The 24,748-nt window shown below is 42.6% G+C and overlaps 1 protein-coding gene across 1 annotated transcript in view; it reads right to left on the reverse strand.

The window, feature by feature from the left end:
• Positions 1-815: 815 nt before the first annotated feature.
• The window catches only part of sorl1 (sortilin-related receptor, L(DLR class) A repeats containing), a gene marked incomplete at its 5' end in the record, with an annotated part of 90,446 nt that continues 66,513 nt past the window's right edge, over positions 816-24,748 (reverse strand). The window contains 29 exons of the mRNA XM_080731857.1: positions 816-4,021; positions 5,980-6,192; positions 7,049-7,241; positions 7,886-7,992; positions 8,112-8,286; positions 8,643-8,807; positions 9,071-9,190; positions 9,593-9,783; positions 10,624-10,714; positions 10,999-11,081; positions 11,236-11,302; positions 11,500-11,604; positions 12,131-12,243; positions 12,512-12,681; positions 14,427-14,553; positions 15,131-15,259; positions 15,570-15,752; positions 15,884-16,036; positions 16,446-16,580; positions 16,744-16,875; positions 17,156-17,287; positions 17,604-17,714; positions 18,286-18,411; positions 18,999-19,118; positions 20,411-20,533; positions 20,978-21,091; positions 22,703-22,876; positions 23,328-23,466; positions 23,773-24,019. Of these exons, the coding sequence (XP_080587983.1) occupies positions 3,954-4,021; positions 5,980-6,192; positions 7,049-7,241; positions 7,886-7,992; positions 8,112-8,286; positions 8,643-8,807; positions 9,071-9,190; positions 9,593-9,783; positions 10,624-10,714; positions 10,999-11,081; positions 11,236-11,302; positions 11,500-11,604; positions 12,131-12,243; positions 12,512-12,681; positions 14,427-14,553; positions 15,131-15,259; positions 15,570-15,752; positions 15,884-16,036; positions 16,446-16,580; positions 16,744-16,875; positions 17,156-17,287; positions 17,604-17,714; positions 18,286-18,411; positions 18,999-19,118; positions 20,411-20,533; positions 20,978-21,091; positions 22,703-22,876; positions 23,328-23,466; positions 23,773-24,019 (4,006 nt within the window). The 3' untranslated portion in view covers positions 816-3,953. The remainder of the gene's footprint in view (positions 4,022-5,979; positions 6,193-7,048; positions 7,242-7,885; positions 7,993-8,111; positions 8,287-8,642; positions 8,808-9,070; positions 9,191-9,592; positions 9,784-10,623; positions 10,715-10,998; positions 11,082-11,235; positions 11,303-11,499; positions 11,605-12,130; positions 12,244-12,511; positions 12,682-14,426; positions 14,554-15,130; positions 15,260-15,569; positions 15,753-15,883; positions 16,037-16,445; positions 16,581-16,743; positions 16,876-17,155; positions 17,288-17,603; positions 17,715-18,285; positions 18,412-18,998; positions 19,119-20,410; positions 20,534-20,977; positions 21,092-22,702; positions 22,877-23,327; positions 23,467-23,772; positions 24,020-24,748) is intronic.

Here is a 24,748-nt window from a genome sequence, read left to right on the forward strand (position 1 = left end):
GACAAGGCTCCCCACATTATTGTGGTAGCTGATATGTTTAGCAGGAGAATCATCTCTCCTAAGCGAATGAAGATGTTTGTTTTGGATGAAGCCAATGAGATATTGAGTCTGGGTTTAGAGAATCAGATCGCTGACATTAAGAAATTGCCACGAGACATTCAAGTGGTACTGATGTCAGCCACAATGCCTGTTGAGGTGCGGGAGGAGGTGACCAAGAAAGTCATAAGAGAGCCCATTAGGATCCTTGTCAAGAAGTTAATTTATTTGTTTGTCCCCGAGGGGCGATTTGGTATACAGCAAAATATATAAAAGCAGACATGTATCACAAATACATAAAACACATAGAACAATAAAATCATGATAGCAGTTCGAGGTATCAATCAGTGAGTCAATGAGTGCAGGTAATCCAAGCAGGGCCTAGCTAAAGTAGAGCAGCACTTTATAGGCCAGACAGGACCTAAGTCACATTGAAATTCATAATTGAAGTAGCATATTTTCATAATAATTACAAGTTGTAGTTAAATCGCACAAGGAGGCAACAGATTACCTCCTCCTCTCATCAGCATTTAAAGCCTGTATAGAAGCAGGCACAATGGGCGAATTATGCCTGTTTGTTGTGGCCCTTGGAACTGAAAAATAGCAGATCTACATGCTCACAAGCAAAAGTGTCATCTCCTATTGCCTTAAGAGCCAGGTGCACGCTCCTGCACCTTGCTATTTACATGATGCATTTGAATGAATTTAACCCTGTAAAATATCCACAAAAGATCCCTGTCTGTGGAAAAAAACACACTTGAAGGGAAGACGGTCAAATGTTTTCAGCAAGTTTATTTCAGTACAAGTGGTTTTTAAAACACCTCATAACATCTCACTTCCTCTCAGCCCTCGAGTAAAAGCAAGCAAGATATCAACTCCTTCAGATATGGTCATCATGTCTATTATAATTTTCTGTGCAAAAGAACATTTTGAAGCATACTATTTTACAGAAAGTAAAGAGTTGACATTTTGGACGACAGGAGCAAAGAAATGGTCACGTAATAACTGATAATCATGCGTTATACACGTGTAAAAACTGGACAACAAGGACAGTAAGTGGCTAGCTTACATACGGTATGTGCCTGTTCCAACAGTAAAAAGGAACAGTTAAAATAAAAAAGATACTGTCCATGATTCCTCTCAGTACCTATTCTCTTGTTTCCAAAGCCTTGTGTTTACATAGATCCAAAAAGTATGTGTGTATGCATGCACTTGTTTTATCTTTACACAAGGTACAGTACATACAAACCCAATGTGTTCTTCTAATAAGGCAATATGTGGCAAAACAAACACCTGTAATAAAACAAAAGAGACTAAATCTTCACAGAGTGAACAGCATTGATGCACTGGTTTAAGGCCCTCGGAAACATAACATGACTGGTTTACCACGCGCCACTGTTGAGTACCTCCTGAACAGGTCTGAAGTACCGATGAAGTAGCAGGAGAATGAACACCTAGTCACGCATTGATAAAAAGCTAAGGGCTGATGAGAGAAGAGCCACAACCGCAAAGGAACGATTCAACTCAATACATGGACTCATTTAATATTTAATAACAGAGTGGCTCTAATCTCTCCTGCTGTTCTGTTCCCTCATCACGTTTGAAGATGTACTCCAACCATTAAGCATAATTAAGTAACTACAAAATACAAATGCAAATGTTGAGGGGATTAGGTGACTGTGGAGAGAAGCAACCATGGGCAGAGGGAGGAAAGACAAAACAGGTCAGATAAAAAATTGGGTCCTCACACAAAAAAGGGGTCTGGTGGTCAGAGACACCAGGCTCCCCATTGAGCAGATAACCGTTCGAATACCCTATTTTTAAAATGTTAAATTTGAATTGTTATGATGCCTGCTTTTGTTGGTGTACACCTTCAGATTTCAGGTCTATTAAATGGACCAGAAACAGTGATAATATGCTGGTTTGTCCTGTCATTCCAGGTCAGAAAATGTGACTTTGTGTGTGGATACCAGCTTAGGTATAATAAATGTATAAGCTAGTCTGCATATACCATTAAACACAGTATCTCAGTACCATGCTGAGGATGAATGGGTGCTTTACAAAGCTGCTGGTGCAAAAGTGTGTATGTGTATATGTGTGCGTGACGCATACAGTAGGTGCATGTGTGTGAGGGAGGGTACTATTGACACAAATGTTCACGTTGCATCAGACAATGCCCTAAAATCATTTATATAAAATACAATCATGAATACATCTTTACAAACAAGACAAAAAAATAAATTTCAATGCAAAGCAGATTGCCTCATTGAGTCAAACGGCCCCAAATAAAAGACAAAATATACATATTTCAGTTGGTGGACAACACAGTGGGGATGAGAGGTGGAAAGATCAGAAGAAAAGATTCCTTTCTTTCCAAAAACGTCTCTTAATCTTGGCACATTTACCATCATGTAACAGTAAGTTCAAATACAAACTGTGAGGGGGTGGGGATCAGAGTTTATAATCAGCATCCTATTGAATCGTACTGCTGTCAGACACATTGGAGAAATGTCTTCTCATTATCCATGATCTTTATCCCAAAGATCACCATCTTTGGGAGCTAAACTCAGTAAGCCCACAAAGCTAAATATAAATGAGTTAATGCCATTCAAAATTCTCTGTTTATGAGCCATCACATGTAAAGCTGCTCCAGGATCTGTGCAGAGGCTGTGTACCAATCCAAGAGTAACTCGTGTCTAAGCCAGTGTTTCTTAACCTGTAGGCTAGGACCCAGCAGAGGGTTGTGGAATATTCTTATAGGGTAAAAAAGAAAATGAAAAAAGGAATGACTTCAGCAGAGAATATTTCATACATTGGTGTCTGACTTCAAAGTCAGTGCAAAAACAAACATGGGTCCCAGTGTGAAACCAGTTAGGAAACACTGGTCTAATATCTGGTGACAGTGGCCAGTTACACACAGTTCCCTGAGAAGCCCATACACACTTCCTCAAACATTCCAGAACTACAATTATGGTGAAGCAGTGCAGACAATTAAGTGTTCCCGCGGTCCTGACCAACGAAAAGCCAAAACACACAGAAAGATATGGTATAGCATTACAAGTAACAGGACACGATCAAATTCAATATTTACATAACCAGCTGTCCCGAATATTGATAGAAATGATATGAGGAGTTTTTTTCCATCAACTTGAACATTCCTACAGAGAGCTTGTAGGCGTTAGCATGTACGCGCGTTGGGTCATATACGTAGCTCTGCACTGGTGGTTTACAAACACGTGGACACTGCACAGTGTCAACAATCCAATTCTAATTGTGGGTGCGTTACTCGACTGTCACTGTGATTACAGCTCATAGACAGTGGGATCATTTGAAGAGACAAATAACAAATCCATATTCTACTACAGTTTGTAAACAATGTTGCAACAGTTCTCTAAGTCTTGCAAACAAGTGTGTACTATACCAATGTATCGGTCCAATATCTTCTAACGTACATACGGTGTATAGTACATTATACATCTATATGTGTACCATTTAACGTGTGTGTTTTTATTTTTTGCATTCTATGTTCCGGTTGCTGGATGCTAATTTTGGCTTTAAGCAACAAACTATGAACTACTCAACTACTATGAACAGTGAGTTTGCATTACAAACAGTCTTTCTATCCCTGGCAATCTCCACAAACCCAAATCCTTCACAGTTTGGCTTCAGCGTCCGCCTCTTTTTTTATCTATTTTGCCCCAGTCCTTTTTTCACCACATATATATTATATCATAAAAAAATAAGTTATTGCGCATCCAAAAAAGTGCATCGTATATTTGAAAAATATCTCTTTCATTAGTTTTTCTCCCCCTGCTGCTCTTGTTGGTTTCCTTTCTTCAGAGTTAGGAGACAGTGGACACACTGGTCTTGTCCCCCGTCCTACCGTGTTATCAGTAGAGGGGGGAGGGGGGGTCTTGTTATGCAATCACCATGGGAACGTCGTCTGAGAAGCCGCTGATCATCGGTGCGTCTTCATCATCATCACCTGGAGAGAAACACCACGAAGGTATTCAATAAGGACATTTTAGGTGTCACATGTTGTAAGGCTGCAGTCCTCAATCTTTTTAACTTCCAAGGACCCTCAGTCTGATATAATGTACGTATGGTACATTAGCACATGGATGCCGCATTTCACACAATCTCTTTTAAATCCTAGGGAAAATCCTCTGTGTGTGTCTGAGACTTAAATGGAACCAAATGAACCTGTTGGTTTCACTTGCACACTCACTGTGTTACAGAGCTCTAAGGGTCTATTTGGCTCCTACCAATAATTTAACTGGGTACCCCCTGGAACTCCCTCGGACCCAACTTTGAGAACCACTCTTGCAAGGCATGATCAACTGGTCGTCATACAGGTCAAAAAATAAATAAATATATATATATATATATATATATATATATATATATATATATATATATATATATATATATATACATACATACATACATACATACATACATACATACATACATATATATATATATGTATATATATGTATAATTGCGACCGTCAGGGAGCAGTTTACTATGAAAACCTCCACCGGCCGTCCGTCCGTCCGTCCGTCACACGTCACACGTCACACCTTTGCCCTGCTCATATCTCCGCATCAGTATGACATCACACCACATGTGTACACAAACCTTTGTGTACGTTGCTGTGGCAACAGTCTGTTGTTGCTGGTCTGTTAGTGTACGTTAGCAACCACCTTAGCAACCATGGTTTTACCCTAGCAACCAACTGTTTACCCTAGCAACCAACTGTTTACCATAGCAACCATGTTTTTTTACCCTAGCAACCAACTGTTTACCATAGCAACCAGATACGCAGAGCAGGGATCTCCATATATGGGCATAAACAGGTGACATCACACTGATGTCAGATACTCAGAGCAGGGATTTCTCCATAATATATGGGCATAAAAGGGATTCTGTTAGGGATCTCCATATATGGGCATAAAAGGGATTCTGTTAGGGATCTCCATATATGGGCATACAAGGGATTCTGTTAGGGATCTCCATATATGGTTATAAAAGGGATTCTGTTAGGGATCTCCATATATGGGCATAAAAGGGATTCTGTTAGGGATCTCCATATATGGGCATAAAAGGGATTCTGTTAGGGATCTCCATATATGGGCATAAAAGGGATTCTGTTAGCTGTTAGTGATCTCCATATATGGGCATAAAAGGGATGCTGTTAGGGATCTCCATATATGGGCATAAAAGGGATTCTGTTAGGGATCTCCATATATGGGCATGAAAGGGATTCTGTTAGGGATCTCCATATATGGGCATAAAAGGGATTGTATCCCAGATGATGCCCTGTTAGGAGATCCACACTAACAGAATCCATATATGGTCCTACCGACAGCTGCTATAAGCCAACCCTGGCGATAAGGTCTGAGTCGAAGAAATGCTTCTTTCCTGGCAAGAATTGCCCCTTTATACTGTATGGCTCGTTTGTGTATTGTATGACATCACGCCACATCATCGGCTGAGGACTGTGTGATGTCATCATATCTCCATATATGGAGACATAAGTTGCTCATGCCCAAATATGGTCTGGTGAGGTCAGACTTAGTGTGATGCGTAGGTTATCTCCATATATGGAGATTCAACTTCAATGAGTAACCATGGCAAACTGTCAACTGCCCGTATGTCTTGATAATTGGTAAAACAAACTTTTGGCCTATTTGTGGAGATAAGCGACCAACGGTCGCTTATCTCCCGATTAGGGAGTCTTACTGGTATATATATATATATATATATTATATGTATTATATATACATTAGAGAACTTCAATGCACTCCAATTGAGAGTGCCAATTTGACCTGTTACAAATTAAGATTAAGTCTCATATCTCAAAGGTGTATAATTATACATACATAACCTATGCTAGTGAGTCTGTAAACATGTTAAATGTTTGTGAAACTGATGTCTCACCCAGCTCATCTCCAGAGGAGAAGATAGCAGAGCCCAGGCGTGAGTTGTAGTGGGAGTTGGCAAAGGCGGTGAAGTTGTTCTGCAGGCGCCTGTGCCGCATGTAGAGCGCCCCCATGCCACCGCACACACCCAGCAACAGGAGGAACAGAACGGGAACCACCACGGCTGCCATGTCCCCTGACTGGCCTTCACTGCGGGATGCATCACTGGCCCCTGGAACGAGAAGACAGTTAAACCCTCTAGTCTTAGTGAAGAGGAGTTGTAACTGTACTCTGACCGCTTTTTCCCCCCCATCTACACACCAAATATCTTCAACAGAAACAGCTGATCAGGGCTTAAAGTGTTGTGATGTGTTGTGAGCTTGTAGATCTGCTATTTTTGGCGAATGCAGGGGTTGAAGTGGTTAAAACCTTTATACTTCATTGACCGAAGTCAAATCGCTTAGCTGAATAGCCAATCTATAAGCTGACAACGCACCGCAATGCGAAGTCTTGTGAGCTTGTAGATATGTTTTTGCCAAATGTCCCCCTATATATGATTATTAACCATTTTTGGATAAACCGTGGGTGAAATAACTAATAAATTATTGATAGGCCTATTATAGCTTTTAAAAAGCACAAAATCTCAGCATGCATGCCTTTGTAGTACTTTAATATTACGTCATTTTCCACCAGGCACAAATTAGCCGCCTACTACACGTGTTATGCCAGCAAGGAGTCCTTCCACCTAAAAAAAAAAACAGTGGAGGCAAACGCTGCTATAATGAGATAGAACAAACAATTTAAAAAGAAAAAAAGGGAGAAATTAACCCTGCCGAAGACAGGGTTGAGTAAAATTGTTAAACCTTGCATTTCTGTGATCTCACAACTAAGAAAACAAACGCCAGGGAAATAATAATAATTTGACATGCTGTCGGCGCGGATCTATAAATAGGAGTATATCATTAATGCGGTAGGATGACGGATAGATAATGAACATCCCATCCATGCCTAGGATGCAAGCATTTAAGTAATCAACAGATAGGAAATAAAAGCATTCCCTATGGGAGAGGCTCCAGTATCATCAGTACCTGTTCCCAGCTGGTCGTACAGCAGGAGGGCAGGCTCTCCACACAGCTGTCCATTCAGCAGACAGCGGGCCTGCACAGAGAAGGTGTAGTTGTGTCCCACTAGAAGGCTGTTGATGCGGAAGTACGTCTCTGTGGTGTTGCCCAGGAACAACGACTGGTTGGTCACGCTGTCGTGGACGTGCACCTCGTAGCCCTACACGTGCACAAGCGTGTGCACACACACACACACACACACACACACACACACACACACACACACACACACACAGACAGACAGAGAGACAGACAGACACGCGTTACGTTAAAGCACCTGTGCTCACATATGAATAAAAGAAATGTCTAGACTGGCAGTTTACATGGAATCTGATTGAACATGAAGAGAATGTTACTGTAAACATAATAAATAAATAAACAAACTCATATTATAATATCAAAGACTGAGTGGTCAATCCTAGTCATTCAGAGGGAATGCTGTGGTGGACCTGGGGACTACCCATAAGTCTGAAGGTTCATTAGTCCGAAGGTTCATTAGTACGAATTTAGTTAGGGTTACTGAGGTTAGGGTTAGGGTTAGGCATAGTATTCTTAACAAATTCGGACTAATGAACCTTCGGACTAATGAACCTTCGGACCAATGCCATGGCACCATGGACCTTGTTGTAAAGCAAAGCAAATGATGCTCTGGTCTGAGCGTTGCTTAAGGCAGCGGTTCTCAAACATGTTCATGTCATGTCATGTCATGTCATGTCATGTCATGTCATGTCATGTCATGTCATGTCATGTCCCTGTTCTGGTTAGAGTTACCCGATGGCTGTTGTTCAGTAGCTACTCTCTCACCCTGCTCTCGTTGAAGCCTTTATCCTTGACGGCCAGACTCTTCCAGAACAGGAACACGTGGTCTTTCTCGGTCAGGATCTTCAGAGCTTCAGGAGCAGGCAGTGGGACTGGAGCGAGAGGAAGAACTTCGGTTACACCACCGACGTTTCGCTCCACAGATTCCTATGCTAAATGTGATGTTTCACACGAATGTTGAATGGACCTTCCATCTTCTGGGTGGTCTCACCTGTACTCAGGGTGAAGCTGGCCTCCTTGCTCATGTTGCGCAGGCGCACAGAGACGCTGTATAGACCTCCAGGCTCCAGGCCTTTCAGCACATACTCCACTGTGTTGTTTCGGGTGCTCAGCTTGTAGTCCAGCTCAGACTTACGGATCACATCCCTCACATGGATGGCATATGTCTGAAGAAAAAGAAAAAAACAACTTTCAGTATGTTTTTGAGCACACTTTTTGCTCCATTATTGCCTCTCCATTTTCTTCCAGTAAAGTTTTCCTATGAACGGGATCATAGTTACTTTGCAGATATAAATTATAATATTATTATCGTTTCAGGTAAAGTTATCGAAAACCAATGCAGAGGCTCAATTTAATTGACCTCATCAATTTATATCCTATCCCATGTTTAACCTGATCAAAAGAAATGTCATTGAAATCGTAACAGTTATAGCTCAAATCTAAAATGACAGATGCTTTCCCCGATTGAATGGATTAAAAAAAAAATCCCCTTAGGGCTCATCTCATGTATGAGAGGTGTTACCAGATTAGAGGTTGGGGCGTCATAAGGCGGTTGCCATTTCAACACGGCCTGAGTTTTGTCCACGTGGACACGGTGGAGGTTTCGGGGCGGCAGCCTCTCATTGGGGATCATCTTCACCACGGCATAGTCAGATGGAGGACCAAGAAACGGAGAGATGGCACGCACCTAAGGACGGACACACACACACACACACACACACACACACACACACACACACACACACACACACACACACACACACACACACACACACACACACACACACACACACACACACACACACACACACACACACACACACACACACACACACAGGACACAATTAGGACAGCAACAAGTTTTGTATTTTTGGCACACAGTGCCAAAATGCCGTCTGTGGACAAGAAGGCAGTGAGTGTGGTCTGATGTGTGAATGAAAGGAGGGTTACCAGGAAGAGGTACTGCTCATCGCTCTCCACCGTCACCATCACACTCAGACTGCTGCTGTTGATAGAGCGGGGACTGCGGTACAGGTCCAGGAAAGAGGTGGCGTAAAACACACCATACACCTACACGCACACACACACACACACACACACACAGTTAGCATAAAACAAAATGGCAAGTCGCAAGTTCACACAATACACAATACAAGAAATATAAATGTTCGTGTATTGTGGACATCTCAGGGTCTATTGACAGGTCTGAAGGTGGGATTGTAAGGTCGATTGATTTTGAGGAAAGACCGTTTTCAAATTGACCTTGTTTAACCAACTAACAGAAGAAAGGAGGAGTTCAGGGCCACGAAGAACCACGGTGTGACAATATGAAGTGTTCCAGTACAACAGGGAAACCTTTACGGACTGTGATGTGTCTGGCATACTCAACTAAACCTACTCGTCTGTGTATGTCTATCCTGGTGTGTGTGTGGCAGGCAGGTGTGTGTGCGCCTGCGTGCGTGTCTGTGGTACCTGTGCAGGGATCCCCTTGGTGGTCCAGCTGCAGTCAACGATGGTCTGGTTGATGGCGCGGGCTTTCAGGAGGGGGCGTTCTGGCTGGCTCCCCAGGGTCTGCTGGAGGGACAGGGCAGTGGGGCTGTCGCCCACGCTAGTGTGGGCCCACACCGCCACCTCATAGACCGTCCCCGCTGTCAGACTGGAAGCTGTGGCAGCACACATCATAGAAATGTCAGCCATTTTGTCCCTTCCTGCATGCTAAACCAACCAATAGGGGGTCCCTCAGGGTTACTACAGGGGGTCCTCCAAAACTGAGCAATAGCACCTTTCCCCCCCTTTTTTATATTAACCACTTGAACTCTAGTGTCCATATTCAGAGAACTTTTGCCAAAATAGCAGATTTACAAGCTCACAACGAGCTTGTAGATCAGCTATTTTTGGCAAAGAGGTTTCGTGTAGATGAGAAAAATAGCAGGTTAAGTACAGAATGAAAGGTCAAGTTTATTAAGTATTGATGGTTCAAGTGGTTAAAGGGGAAGACCACCCATTTTCAATATTGAACTGTGTCATTAATATACCTTAGAGGAGTTGTGTGGAAATAGAAAAAAAGTTCCCCCTCTTCTGTGTTACCTAGAACTGGAGGATTGATTTTGGGGTTTGTATTGTAAAGTACAACTTGATGACATCACACATTGTACTTTACAATACAAACCCCAAAATCAATCCTCCAGTTCTAGGCAACACAGAAGGGGGGGAACTTCTTTTCTATTTCCACACAACTCCTCTAAGGTATATTAATGACATATTTCAATATTGAAAATGGGTGGTCTTCCCTTTTAAATATCTGAAAACACAAATTGACATGAATCCAAAATACACTGATGATTGTGCTGTCAAACAATGAAACTATATGGAATCTATGAAAAGGTTGTGGGGGTCCCTGCTTCATCTGTCTCACAACTAAGGGGTCCTTGGCCTGAAAACGTTGAAAACCCCTGTGCTAAGCTGTCCTTCCTGCATGTTTGTTCTGTGTCATCACAGCTCACCTTTAAGGATCCTGTCTCTGACCGTGTAGTTTCGGCTCTCCTTGGCGTGGGCGTCGAACAGCCAGGACAAAACCACCACATACTGCTTCACCTGACCGACACAAGAGTTGTACGCAATTTTGACACACTGCTTTTTCTGGTGTGACACCATTTGTGACCTGAAGGTCAGAATTCAATTTGTCCCCAGAGCAAGCTGGGAAGCTCTATTAGCACAGTGGTAAAAAACACTTGCACAAGAGACCAGGGTTCAAATCCAGGGCAGAACAGGAAAATGACATTACATTACAGTGCAGCATACGGTTCTGAATTAATGAATGGACGAGTGGGGATGATTGGATCAAACCATGACTAACAGACTCAGGATCAGTGTCTGACCTCATACTGGGAGTTGAAGCTGAAGGAGAGGCTCATGGAGTCATTGGTGACACTGTCCACAATGACGGACGGGGGAGGGAGAGCTGGAGAGAGAGAGAGAGAGAGAGAGAGAGAGAGAGAGAGAGAGAGAGAGAGAGAGAGAGAGAGAGAGACAGAGAGAGAAGGTCAGTCAGAGATAGTCAACCTTCACATAAGGATAAAATGAGTGATGTACATACACACACTGATGCCTCTTACCTTTTTTGGGAGTGATGGATTTAACTTCAGTCCAGTTGCCTTCGCCACGACTGGTCACCGCAGCAACCTGTTCAATTAACCAATCAAACACACTGTTACCGTACCGTTTTGGTTTTGGGTCTAGATTAAATGCATTTTCAGTACAGCAGGGAGAAAAAATTGCATTCCATTATGGTTGGATGTATAGAGTGTGTGTGTGTGTGTGTGTGTGTGTGTGTGTGTGTGTGTGTGTGTGTGTGTGTGTGTGTGTGTGTGCGTACTTACTCTGACTTGGTACATTTTGTTGGGTTGCAGGTCTTTGATCTCAGTGCTGAAGCTGGTACTTCTTTGTGACGTCCATTCGACCCCACCACGTTCACTGTACTCCACCTGACACACAAACGCACAAGCACACGCACACGTACGATACATTTGAATTCTTGGCAATGCAATGGAGTACTTAAGTACTGACATCAAATCAATGTTCGCTGGATCACAGGAGTGTTTTCCCCATTTAAAAATCCCATAGACATTCTTTTTAATCATGATCCTGATCATGTAAGAACTGTGACCCAGGGGAGTCATGTGATGTCAGTGCTCTATAATCATAGGTGTTTTCTACCACAATAAATTATAATATGGTACAGCATATATTTCAGACATGTAGCACTCGAACTGCATGGTAAAGTGGTAAAGGCAACTTTACCAAGGCTCAGTTCCTAACCTGAATATCAAAACCTTGTCAAACTTATTCAAATAAAGTTGCCTTTACAATGCAGCGGGAGTGCATGTGCTACCTTTGAAAATGTTAAGTCTTTTTGGCCCAATGGCCTTTGTAGATGTGCGTATGATTAAGTAAATTTGAATATGGTATACCTTCCCATCCCTGATGTGCGTGTGTTTGTGTTGCTCTTACTATGTACTCTCTGACAAGGCCGTGTGATTTATCAGGAGCACTCCAGGAAACGTCCACCACTCCCTCCTTCCCACTGTCACATGACAACTGCAGGTTCCTGGGAGGGTCTGGTACTACACACACACACACACACACACACACACACACACACACACACACACACACACACACACACACACACACACACACACACACACACACACACACACACACACACACACACACACACACACACACACACACAGAGGATGAATAACGGTAATGTCAGTAATAGTAGTAGTATTAATAGTAATACTGTGCTAGCCTAGTACTAGCTAAAGTATTAACAATAGTAGTAAGTTACAGTACTATTACAAAGATGTGTTTAACAGCTATACTTACGTCCCTCTGGCGTCCTGACAGTCAGAACTTCGTTGGTTTTATGGATCTTGCTGAGGCACTGGGTGAGAACCTTCACCTGGTAGGTGGTGTCTGGCCTCAAGACAGTGAGGGAGTAGGTGCTCTTGTTGCTGTGGGTGTCCATGCTGGTCCACTGTGGGGAGCCCACAAGCCTGGAGCACAGTGGTGGAAGGTTATACTTCAATAAAAGTAGAAATATTGCCGGTATTACGGTATTTAAGAGTACAAAAGTATTGGCTTCAAAATATACATAAAGCACCAAAATTACCAGTAAGACTCCCTAATCGGGAGATAAGCGACCGTTGGTCGCTTATCTCCTGTCACACTGCTGACATCAGTATGACATCACACCGTACACAAATGACCCTTATATAAGACCGGCATTATCTACCGACAGATTAGTAACAAGATGTCAAAATCATTGAAGGTTTACCCTACTAACCAACTGTTTACCATAGCAACCATGTTTTTTACCTTAGCAACCAACTGTTTACCCTAGCAACCAACTTTTTACCACAGCAACCATGTTTTTTTTACCCTAGCAACCAACTGTTTACCCTAGCAACCAATTGTTTACCATAGCAACCATGTTTTCTTACCCTAGCAACCAACTGTTTACCCTAGCAACCAACTGTTTACCATAGCAACCATGTTTTTTACAGGGCCTGGGATTGATGACATCAGAAATCTCCATATATGGGCATGAAAGGGATTTTGTTTCTGGAAATATGTCTGTGGGGTGCCACATTTGGAATAAAACACTTACATCACACATCTGGATATCCATACAGCCCATCTAGTTTGCCTGTGTCCATTTATGCCCATATATCTGATGACATTGGGACAATGATCTCCATATATGGGCATAAAACTTATGTTAATTAGTAAAGCCTGGGGATCTCCATATATGGGCATGAGGGGTACCCTAAAAGGGCATCATCTGGGAATAGCAAATATAGTTATCCTAGAAAGTGAAAATCTTACATCAAAGGCCATAACTACCTACCTACCACCATACTGCATTCCTCATTAAACTACCTACCAGTAAGATGCCTAAGGGAGAAAAGCAAAGGGCGAGGTTGCACCATTTCTTGGTCTTCTGGCCAGTGATGTATATCGGACCATTTAACCATATATGGAGACATCTGGTACCCAAAGATATTCACAGATATGGGCTTAATATTGATGACATAAGGGATCTCCATATATGGGCGTAAAAGGGATTTGGTTCCCCTGGCATCACAGGGATCTCCATATATGGGCATAAAATGGATTTGGTTACCCTGGCAACACGGGGATCTCCATATCTCCATATATGGGCATAAAAGGGATTTGGTTCCCCTGGCATCACAGGGATCTCCATATATGGGCATAAAAGGGATTTGGTTCCCCTGACATTACAGTGATGTCAGTGGCTGGTTCTACAGAGGGGATCTCCATTTATGGGCATAAAAGGGAATGTATGTATGATGATGTCAGATATCATAGACGTCATAGGACTTTCACATAACGAATAACTGAGTAAGCATGTAAACCCGTAAAATCTATATTTGGGCATGGCTGATTTATGACCTCATCATGATGACACGAGCAAACACAGCTGAATTGTATAAATGATCAGTGCAGAAACCAACAGAAGTATTTGACCAAGACTCTTCGATTTAAACATCAACAAAGGTGTGACGTTTGTTGATGGTCACGTGTGACGTGTGACGGACGGACGGACGGACGGACGGACGGACGGCCGGTGGAGGTTTTCATAGTAAACTGCTCCCTGACGGTCGCAAAAAGTTGTGTAAAAATCTTTTGAAAATAGCAGATCTACAAGTTCACAATGTGTCACATTAAATAGCCAAAGTTCAAAAAGAGGTGATGTGGTTAATGTGTGTTGGCCTACCTGTAGTAGATGAGGAAGTAGCAGGAGTCCAGTGGAAGGTTCTTGGGTCGTGACCAGGTCAGGGTGACAGCACCAGAGAAGTCTGCCTTCCACTGTAAGTTCTGCACCTTATAAGCCAGGCTGTCCGCTGCGTACAGTGTGTGTGTGTGTGTGTGTGTGTGTGTGTGTGTGTGTGTGTGTGCGAGCGAGCGTGTGTGCGAGCGAGCGTGTGTGTGTGTGTGTGAGGGGGGAGGGGGTAAACACAGAGATTTAGGCTTGAAGAACACTTCATAGCTCACCTGTAATAGCAGCAGTACATGCTTGTAAATCAGCTATTTTTGATGTGGGACACTGGCATGCAGCATAATATAAATCTTCAGAAATAGCTCTGTTATCTGTACAAGAAGCTAACACCATGAGGAGGAGGAGGGTGGTTCACTAATGTGTCAAAAACAGCACTACATTAGTTCTGGAGCAGCCTGCTATTTATTTCTGCATAACAAACCAACCTGACAAACCCAATAGCAACCAACAGGTGGCAGTATTGCACTGCTCTCAATACAAAACTTCAATACCACATACTGTTGACTACTTGAGCAATCATGTTCTGGGAAGATCAGTGATTCTCAAATGGCTTTACACTGTACAAAATGTTTGTCTTGTTTTTCCATGAAGCTCTCCTTTGTCCTAACATGTGACAGAAACGCTGGTTTAAAACGACTTACAGGTGCAGTTGTCCTCGTCGCTGTGGTCAGAACAGTCCAGGAAGCCATCGCACCTCTCGCTGTTCAACACACAGGCCTCTCCGTCCGCACAGCGTGTCCCGTTCACACACGCCAGTGGACCACGGGTCGCTGCAGCCCAGAGAACAACAGAGTGGACAGGTTAATTTCTAAGGGAGATCATGAAGGCCGAAAGATACAGACTGAAAAATTAAGCGATATGACATATGAAGTCTGGACACAAACTATTGTCTGTACAAATGCAGCAACTTTTAGAGTTGCAAAAATGCAGAGGATCATAGCCACAAAATTACTTCCATAGATTGACCGCTCAGTTTTAGAAAGAACACTTCGTAGTTGCATGTGATTCTGATAACTGAAGTTCTGAGAAAAAGGCTTTCAAAGTTGCGTGTGTGTGTGTGTGTGTGTGTGTATTACTCACGGCAGTGTGTCTCATCAGATCCATCCTGACAGTGTGTGTGTCCGTCACAGCGCTGCCACTCAGGAATGCAGAGTGGGGGGCGGCGGCATAAGAACTGTCCCCTGGCACAGTGCCCGGGGGAGGGGTGTGGAGGCACAGCGTGGGTGGGGGCGGGGGCCAGGGTCGCTGTCCCATTTCCTGGTGCTGGTGAGTACAGATGTATATCACTGGGACCATCAAGAGCTTATTTATGGTCCCAATTCAAATGTTGTGCACTGGTGTAAAGTGGACGGTGGGAGTTTGAACTGAACTGAACAGTAGTGAATAAAACGTACCAGTAGGACAGCCCAGCTCATCACTGCCATCAGGGCAGTCAGCGTAGCCGTCACACACCCATGTGTTGATGATGCAGGCTCCAGAGCCACAGTGGAAGCGGTTAGCAGCGCAGGTGGAGGGGCCCGGGGCCACCGTGTGAGGGGTGACGCCTCCTGGAAGAGTCACAACACAGCTTCAGAATGTAGGAAGACCAGTGGTGGACCGAGTACTCAACACCAGTACTTCACTTCAAGTATAGATGCTCCTGGTCAAATATGACTTGAATAATATAAGTGAAAGTGAAAGTTTCTCTTGTAAAATCTTTACTTGAGATAAAAGTACTGGAGTAGTAATTTTAAAAACACTCAAGTAATCAATAGTACATGTTTTTAAAAATACTAGTCAAAAGTACAAATTACAAAGATCATTTTCTTTCAAACAAATCAAAAGAATAGTCAAGACAGCAAATCTTAAATCTACAAGATCACAACATGTCGCATCGGACATAGTGTGTGTCAGAGTGTGTGTGTGTGTGTGTGTGTGTGTGTGTGTGTGTGTGTGTGTGTGTGTGTGTGTGTGCACCTGTGCACTGTGCTTCATCAGACCAGTCACCACAGTCGTTCTCTCCATCACATTTCCACCATGTTGGAACACAACGGCCGTTCCTGCATTCGAACTGGAAATACCTGGAACAACCTGGAACCTCAGTGGGAGAGGCTAAAACACACACAAACACACAACATAAGTTCATGGCTACACGATAATGACCAGAAAATGATATAAGCCATGAATAATGTGAAAATCTATCATGGCACTTGGACAAATAGATCAGACACAAAAAAGGACAATATCATTTGACCAGGATGTGGGAGGGTCTTACCACAGTTGGCTTCATCAGAGTAGTCACCGCAGTCGTCCATGCCGTCGCACTTCCACTCCAGACTCACACAAACGCCGTTTGCACATTGAAACGTGTATGCGTCACACACTTTACCAAACTCAGACGGCGTGGCTGCGAACACAGACGGCATCTCCATGTTTTACAAGAAATATGCAGCAATTCTTTCCATGTGTATGTGCATTTATACAAGAGGGAATCCCCCAATGAAATCAGTATTACAAATTTACAAGGGCTATTTTAGGTTTGACTTGACAAGAATTGGGTTACAGTTAAAGTTAATACCTCTAGCAGTGGGAACTACTCAGTACTTGGATGTATAATGGTCTATACAGCATATGCAACAGAAATGTTAATGTGTTCATTCGGTGTGATGTAATGTGTGAATGCCCACCACAGCCGGCGAAGGCGGGGTCCTCATCAGAGCCATCCTCGCAGTGCTTGGTCCCATCGCACACCAGAGACTGGAACAAGCACTGAGCACGGTTCTTACACACAAACTCCATGTAGCGTGTGCACAGTGGATCTGGAGGACCACACACGCACGCACGCACGCACGCACACGCACGCACACACACACACACACACACACACACACACACACACACACACACACACACACACACACACACACACACACACACACACACACACACACACACACACACACAGATGTATTGTTGGGTATTGTTGACATTTAATTCACCTTTGACTTCATTTAAGTCACCAAGTGTGTTCTCCATTTTCCACCGGTTATTTTGTTTTCATCATCATCATTTCTAATGCTGATTTCCCTCTGTGACAACACGACATCCAGTTGACCTCAACACTGCCTCGCTTACCGCAATTCTGCTCATCAGCGCCCCCTGGGCAGTCCTGTATGCTGTTGCAGTGGGCTGTGGTCGGCAGACATGTCCCGTTGGGGCAGAGAAATCCCATGCAACGCTCCCCCACTGCAACAAACACAACAATGCACACCGTGTTACAGTCAATGATAGGATACATTTTCCACGTTCCATCGTGATTACAATGTTATTAGTGGTGGTACAGATTCACCAGCACCAGTTTATTGTCAGATGAACACTAGGTCAACCTGAGCCGACATAGTATTAATAATAATGCGTCACTCTCACCTGATCATCTCCAATGCACCAAAATATTGTGTACAGCAGACACAACTGTCATGTTTTAAAATCAGGTTATTGCCGTTCCTATTCTGTCACTCCTTACTCCTTCTGTGTGTTTGAGTGAGTAAGTGAGTGAGTGCGTGCGAGCATGTGTGCGTGTGATCGTGTGTATGTACGTGACGTGTGTGTGTCTGCGAACGTGTACTGTATATGTGAACGTGAGAGTGTGAAAAATTATCCTTAAAAGGAGAATGATGCCAGCACTTGTGTTCTGTTGTGTCATGTTTACTATTCCTAAATTGAATGTACTTTTGGAGCTGTATGCCCGGCTAGTTTTGGTGCACTGTTCCTTCTCTTTTTGATTGAAGTTGTGCTGCTATTCAGTGTGTGTACTTACCACATTGTCTGGGGTCTTCATCAGAACCGTCCTGACAGTCATCATCTCCATCACACACCCAGCGTTGGGGGATACAGTGACCAGTGTGGCACTGGAAGCTACTGGACTCACAGGTATGGTGGCCCACTAAGGACACAAAGGGCGGGTGTTTGTGAGGATTGGTGAGTGCATTACCAATAGGCCTGGACAATATATTATTTTTTCTTTTTCTTCAACAATAAGTTTATGGGGCTGTTAAGTCTGACATAATTTTGTAGGCAGAGGAGAACTTTTGCCCACCAAAAAAGCGAACCTTTTTACTATTTACTAATTTTTCTTCTCTTTGTTGTTGAAAGGAAAGTGGTAGAATTATACTTTAGTCGTTATTTTTGTCTCGGATCTGTTGAAATAGTGAGGGACAGATATTGACAATAAATCTGCTTGGAGGTCTGACTACAAAATGATGTCACGGCTTAAAAGCCCCATAGTTTTGGAATATTTAAATATATAGGACAAATACACAATCCTCTCTTCAACCCCAAACAAACATTATCTGTAAAAAGGGTAAACATAATATGAATACATAGATATTGAGACTATTAGTCAGTTATTTAAAATAATGGATATACTTTGTCAATATCTGGTTATCAGAAATATAATTCTCTCTCTCAAAAGAGTTCAACAAAACTATGGTATGTTACAGTATGTCATGTCAGAGACATCCGGTTCATCACCTGTACAGTTGGCCTCGTCTGACCAATCCCTGCAGTCATTGTCTCCATCACAGCGCCAGGACTCCCGTATGCACACGCCTCTCTCACACAGGAACTCCTCTGGGCCACACTGGTGAGACTCTGACACAGACACAACACGACACAGTCAGAGTTGACACAGAAGAACCAGGACACCCTGGAAGCCAGTACATCATGTCCTCGTAGACCCACATGTAGTGGGTCTATGAGGACATGGAAACCAGGGGGTCTAAACTGGATTCTAAACTGGGCCATGATGTCAGGAACCAGTATTTTAACCACTTGATCCCTATTCTTTGTGGATCAGAGTCCCCCAGGGGTCTCCTTTTTGAGCGGTGCTAACAGCTCCTACATCTGGCTTTGTCTGTGTGTACGTATGTTCCGCGTCTGTATGTCCCGCCCCATCCCATATTGGCCAAGCTTCGCGGGACACTTAATGAAACTGCAAAAGTGTGGTTGCATATTTATTGCCTGGATAGCCAGACGTCACCACTCCCCTATAGAACTCAACTACACTAACTACACCAATCAGAATCAGACTTATTCTATATAATGGTATATAATGGTGACGTCACAGAGAATACTGCTTCCTGATTGGCTATATTGACCGTAATCATTTTGCTGCTTCCTGATTGGCTGTTTACGCTATGTTTGCGATTTTGCTGCTTCCTGATCACCCTGTAGACAATATGCCTTCCGGTGTGTTCCACGATTTCTAGCGGAAGTGCTGCGTTTAACGGACGTTACGTCATGCGATGCGGGTCTGTTTACATTCCCCAGCGAAAAAACTAAAATAGATTGTAGCTCTTAATAGGTGTAACATTGCTTGAATCAATGTTTTTGTTTGTATATTGTTTATTGCGAGCGCAACCGACGGAGCAGGAGACGTAGACCAGTTGCCCTACTGGCAACCACACTGATAAACTGGTATAAATAGCACCGCTCACTTCACACTGGGTGTGATTTTTTCCCCCTCTACACCACAAGTCTTTGTAGAAAATAGCCCATTCTTGTTTGTGTAACTATTTTTCTTTACTATCGTGCATATTGTGTACGCTGATTTATTGTTTTGTATTTATTTTTATTGTTACTGTCTTTATTATTTTCAAGGAGTGATTAATGATAGCAATATGGGGGGAGGGTTGGGGAAAAGGGGAAAAAAAAAAAAGAAAAAGAATGTCTTTGCAATATTGACTTGTTTAATGTACAATGTTGAAACATATGTGACATGAATAAAGATATATATATAAAAAAAAAAAAAAAGAAAATAGCCCATGTACAAGCTTGTAACGTGATTTGAGCTTGCAGATCGGTCTCTGGACTGTGTTGATGGCTGTGTGAATGCAGGCATTTAGGCTACTGTGTGATCACAGCAGTCTGTTGTCAAGACTTACCACAGTGTCCTTCATCACTGTCATCACCACAGTCATCCTCATGATCACATTTGAAGGCCAGAGGGATGCATGAACCAGATGACACACAACGGAACTGAATGGACGGGTCGCAGGATGTGGTGGCTGCACACACACACACACACACACACACACACACACACACACACACACACACACACACACACACACACACACACACACACACACACACACACACACACACACACACACACACACACACACAGAGTGATATGATTAGTTTCATTTTCTAAAAGGTATTCCATTAGTGTTTTGTTTAACCGCTTAAACCCTATACTTGTGTCTGTATTCCCAAGGGCTAGTTAGAGTTTAGTTAACCAGATTCCCAAGGGGCACTAAATATCTTTGTCGAAAACATCTGGTATCTACAAGCTCACATAATGTTCCCCCCAGAATATGGAAGCTAGGGTTAACCTTTTGTTTAACCAAGACACAGTATAGCTGAGAGGAGACAACAGTAGATGTAACGTTCTATTACAGTGATATATCATGTCATTTAATGTTGATTTACTGTTGTTTTTTACTTACGACATTCCTGTTCGTCGCTCATGTCACCACAGTCATTGTCGCTGTCACACTTCCAGATGCTACTGATACAGCGACCATTGGAGCAGCGATACTGGTTAGGCAAACAGCTGTGTTCTAATTGGACAGACAAGAGGGAGATCATTTAAGCTAACATGAGGGAATATACTGTACAAAGACATCTTTCTGTCCTTTATACCTGCTATACCTCCTCAGACAACTTTTCTTCAAAACTGTCCATGGTACTACATAATAAATAGATCGATGCCAGCACTTGTGTTGTGTCCCTCAGGAACTTGTTTTATTTTATTTGAAAAGAGGCAACAAGGCAATCAGGACTGGTTTCGGCTCTATGCCTTCATCAGATTATTAAGAATTCAGATTCAGATTCAGATTACTTTATTAACCATTGTGTAATACACATAGGAATTTGCTTTGGCATACTACATTTTTGCATTCAAATCATTTTTTCACATATAACATAAAAACAAAAAACAGACAAACACCAAACAACACCGACAGAACGCAACACGTAGTCACCACAGCAGCCATGGACAGAAGGTAGAGAGACAAAAAAAACTGCAGTACAACTGAGTTCCCCAAGGACCAGTGTTGAGGAACTCTGCCATAGCATACAGGACACCAACACTGAATCCTCTAGTTTGAGGCCAGTAATCTGGCACACTCCAAAAAAACTAACCCAGTGCTACACAATCTCAAAGGTTTTGCAATCCTAAATCAGCTGTGGATGTGACTCTCGCCAACAATGTGCAAGTGAAAGTAACAACAGTCATATCTAACCAGCAAACGAAAATCACATGCCTTTATTTGGAGAACCATGTAGGACACACTGACAGACTGATAATAAAACGTTCATATAAGATGCAATAAAAGCCAGTGTTCTTGTGGTGGGCTAATTTTTCATTTCATTAGGTCCACCTCTTTAGTCCATTATGGCTTTAGTCCATCAATTGTGCTGCCATCAAACATTAACATTAGAGGTAACAAACTAGAGGTCAGACTTTGTTCAGGCAGTCAAACTGGATGGATGGCCAGTCATGTTTTCGTGTATTAGTATATTTGAGGAATTTTGTCCTTGTCCTCAATTTTACAAGGAGCTATTTCAGGGTTAGAATTAGAGGTAAGGTTGGGGTTTAGGAAATTACTCAAGTCTAGTCAACCAAAGTCATATACAGTACGTACCATTATTTATTATACTGTGTACAGTGTGTGCAGTGGTTCCCAAATGTTTTAGCCCATGACCCAAAAGAGAAATTAGATTGTATCGATACTACCTACTTGTGCATTGTATTTAGCATTTTTAAGAAGAAAAAATCAAAAGGAGGGTTTTAATTACTTTTCCTTTCCATATAGCTACACTGGCCATGGTCTATCGATAAATGTGTGTCACGTCAAAGTGCAATGTCTAGTATTTGGCAGATAATCACTGTGTTTACTTATTTATATCCATAATAATACATGTTTCTCTTAAAAACCTGCATTATCCACACCTTTCACACAGATTTAATTTCTTTGCTAAATAGTTACTATATCGATTTTAAATCATTGAATTGAATCGTATCGTATCGCCATGAATGAACCAATATCATCCATGTCTCATATCGTGAACCATATATCGTGATATGTAACGAATCGCTATTAAAATGTATCGTTACTCCCCTAGCTGTACAGCAATGGAGAGAGAGTGAGAATGAGAGTGAGACTCACCCGTCTTGACGCAGGTGTTATTATGTCGCTGGTATCCAGTGGGACACTGACACTGCAGCTCTCCATTAGGCATGGTGATGGTGGGGGTTCCGTCTGGACACACACAGGTGTGTCGGTGCCCTGGCTGGGGCAGACAGAGCAGGCTGCAGGGCTGGTCCACACAGGCATTATGACCTGGAGGAGAGATTCCATTTGATTACACTGAACTCACTTGCATTTAATTTGACTTTTAAGTCATCTTAGCAAAAGGTGCATAATGAACAGCACAAACTCAAAATTACAGTACAAAATGGTAAATAGGACTACTGCAATAATACAGTCCATATCGACAGTAAGAAGTCTGTTTGGAACCCACCCACAGAGCTGTGACAACCTTTTTTGATTAATCAAATAATTGAGAAGACTGCATAGTCATCCAACCACTGCAGTAAAGGTCTAGGTAGTTTTAGTAGGAATAGAAGTAGTAGAAGGCTATTTTAGATGCTATGGGAGATAAGCCCCTTAATTACAGATAATTAAGGGGCTTATCTCCCAACGAGATTGAGTGCTTAATGTCTCTACCCAGCCTTGTTTCCTCTCCTAGATTCTCTGTCTCCCTCTCTCTTTGTTGTCGTTGGTCTCTCACCTCTGGTTTTTCCCTTATAGAAGATTTTGAGGTCCATCACTCCGGTCAGTCTGCCAACAATCAGCTCATTGTTCTGTGAGCCAACTTTGGGAGCTTTGAATATCCCCATTCTAGACCAGTCATCCCAGTACAAGTCATTCTGCAGACAGGAAAAATGTGATCTTAGTAAGATGTTAATGATTCCAAATGCATTTTTTCACTCTCCATATACTGTTGAAGTATACAGTATAGTGTCCATTTAGTCTCCACCCAGTCTGTATAGTCTAAATAGTCACTATACTGTCTCCATCTAATCGGAATGGTCTCTATACAGTCTAAACATATCATATTTATAGTCTCAATCCAATCTCTATAAAGTATAGTCTCTCCATATAGTTTCTATCCAGTCTCACTAGTCTCTACAGACTCCATACAGTTTGTATCGAGTGTCTAACACATGTCCCACCTTGAACACAGCGATGGCGTAGGGGTGAGGCAGCCCCTCCATGAGCACGCTCCTCTGACCCCCGGTGAAGTCAGCCCTCTCGATGCGGTCGCTGTAGGCCTCTGTCCAGTACAGCCAGTGATCATCAGCCGTGATGCCGTTGGGCCAGCGCACACCCTCAGACACGATGCAGGAGATGTTGGAGCCGTCCATGTAGCTGCGGTACACACCAGCCGCACGATCGCCCCAGTCCGTCCAGAACATAAGGCTACAGAGGACAGAGAGAGGGGAAAATATGCATTTACATGTACAGGAATAGTTGGATATATGGTAAGTATAGAGGGTATGCGCAAGTGAATGGCATATCGAATGGCAAATCGAGTGGCTAAGTGATTGGCAAAGTGAGTTAAATATCTTTTAATGTCGTTCAATGCAATCAGATAGGACTTTACTGTTTGGATGTATGGGCTGTCAAGGCCAGAAAGTAGTTTTTTTGCAACTCAGTAGGCGTTCCCGCATAACTTCCGGGTATGATGATGTCACGCAATGAATCATGACCATACGACCTTTGTTTCTATGAAAAGAACATTTTGAAAATCGCTAAACAAAGGGTGGTTATTAAATGTAGTATATTAAATAATTTAATATTAAAATATATTTTCACATAGGATCAAAGGTTCGGTCCCCGAAGCAGTTGTCCAATCGAGCATAAATTTTCATTTAGTGTTCTGGTTTGAAGATCAGTAAGAACAGTAAGTACAGTCTTCTGTACAGAGGAGCTTTGTGTCTACTGTACAGTATTTTCTTATGGTGTTAAATATGCATACTTTTAAAACAGTCTAAGAGATTCAACCAAGGTGTTAGATAATGATAATGTACAGTGTGGTGTTATGCTTCGCCCTGTCAAGTTTTTTTTTCAATAATAATCACCACTTCGCTGTATATTATGCTTCTTATTACACAGCTGCTTACAAACAAAATCAATACTTAGGCACCA

Source organism: Nannobrachium achirus, assembly GCF_963921795.1.
Source record: "Nannobrachium achirus genome assembly, chromosome: 8".
Lineage (NCBI taxonomy): Eukaryota > Metazoa > Chordata > Actinopteri > Myctophiformes > Myctophidae > Nannobrachium > Nannobrachium achirus.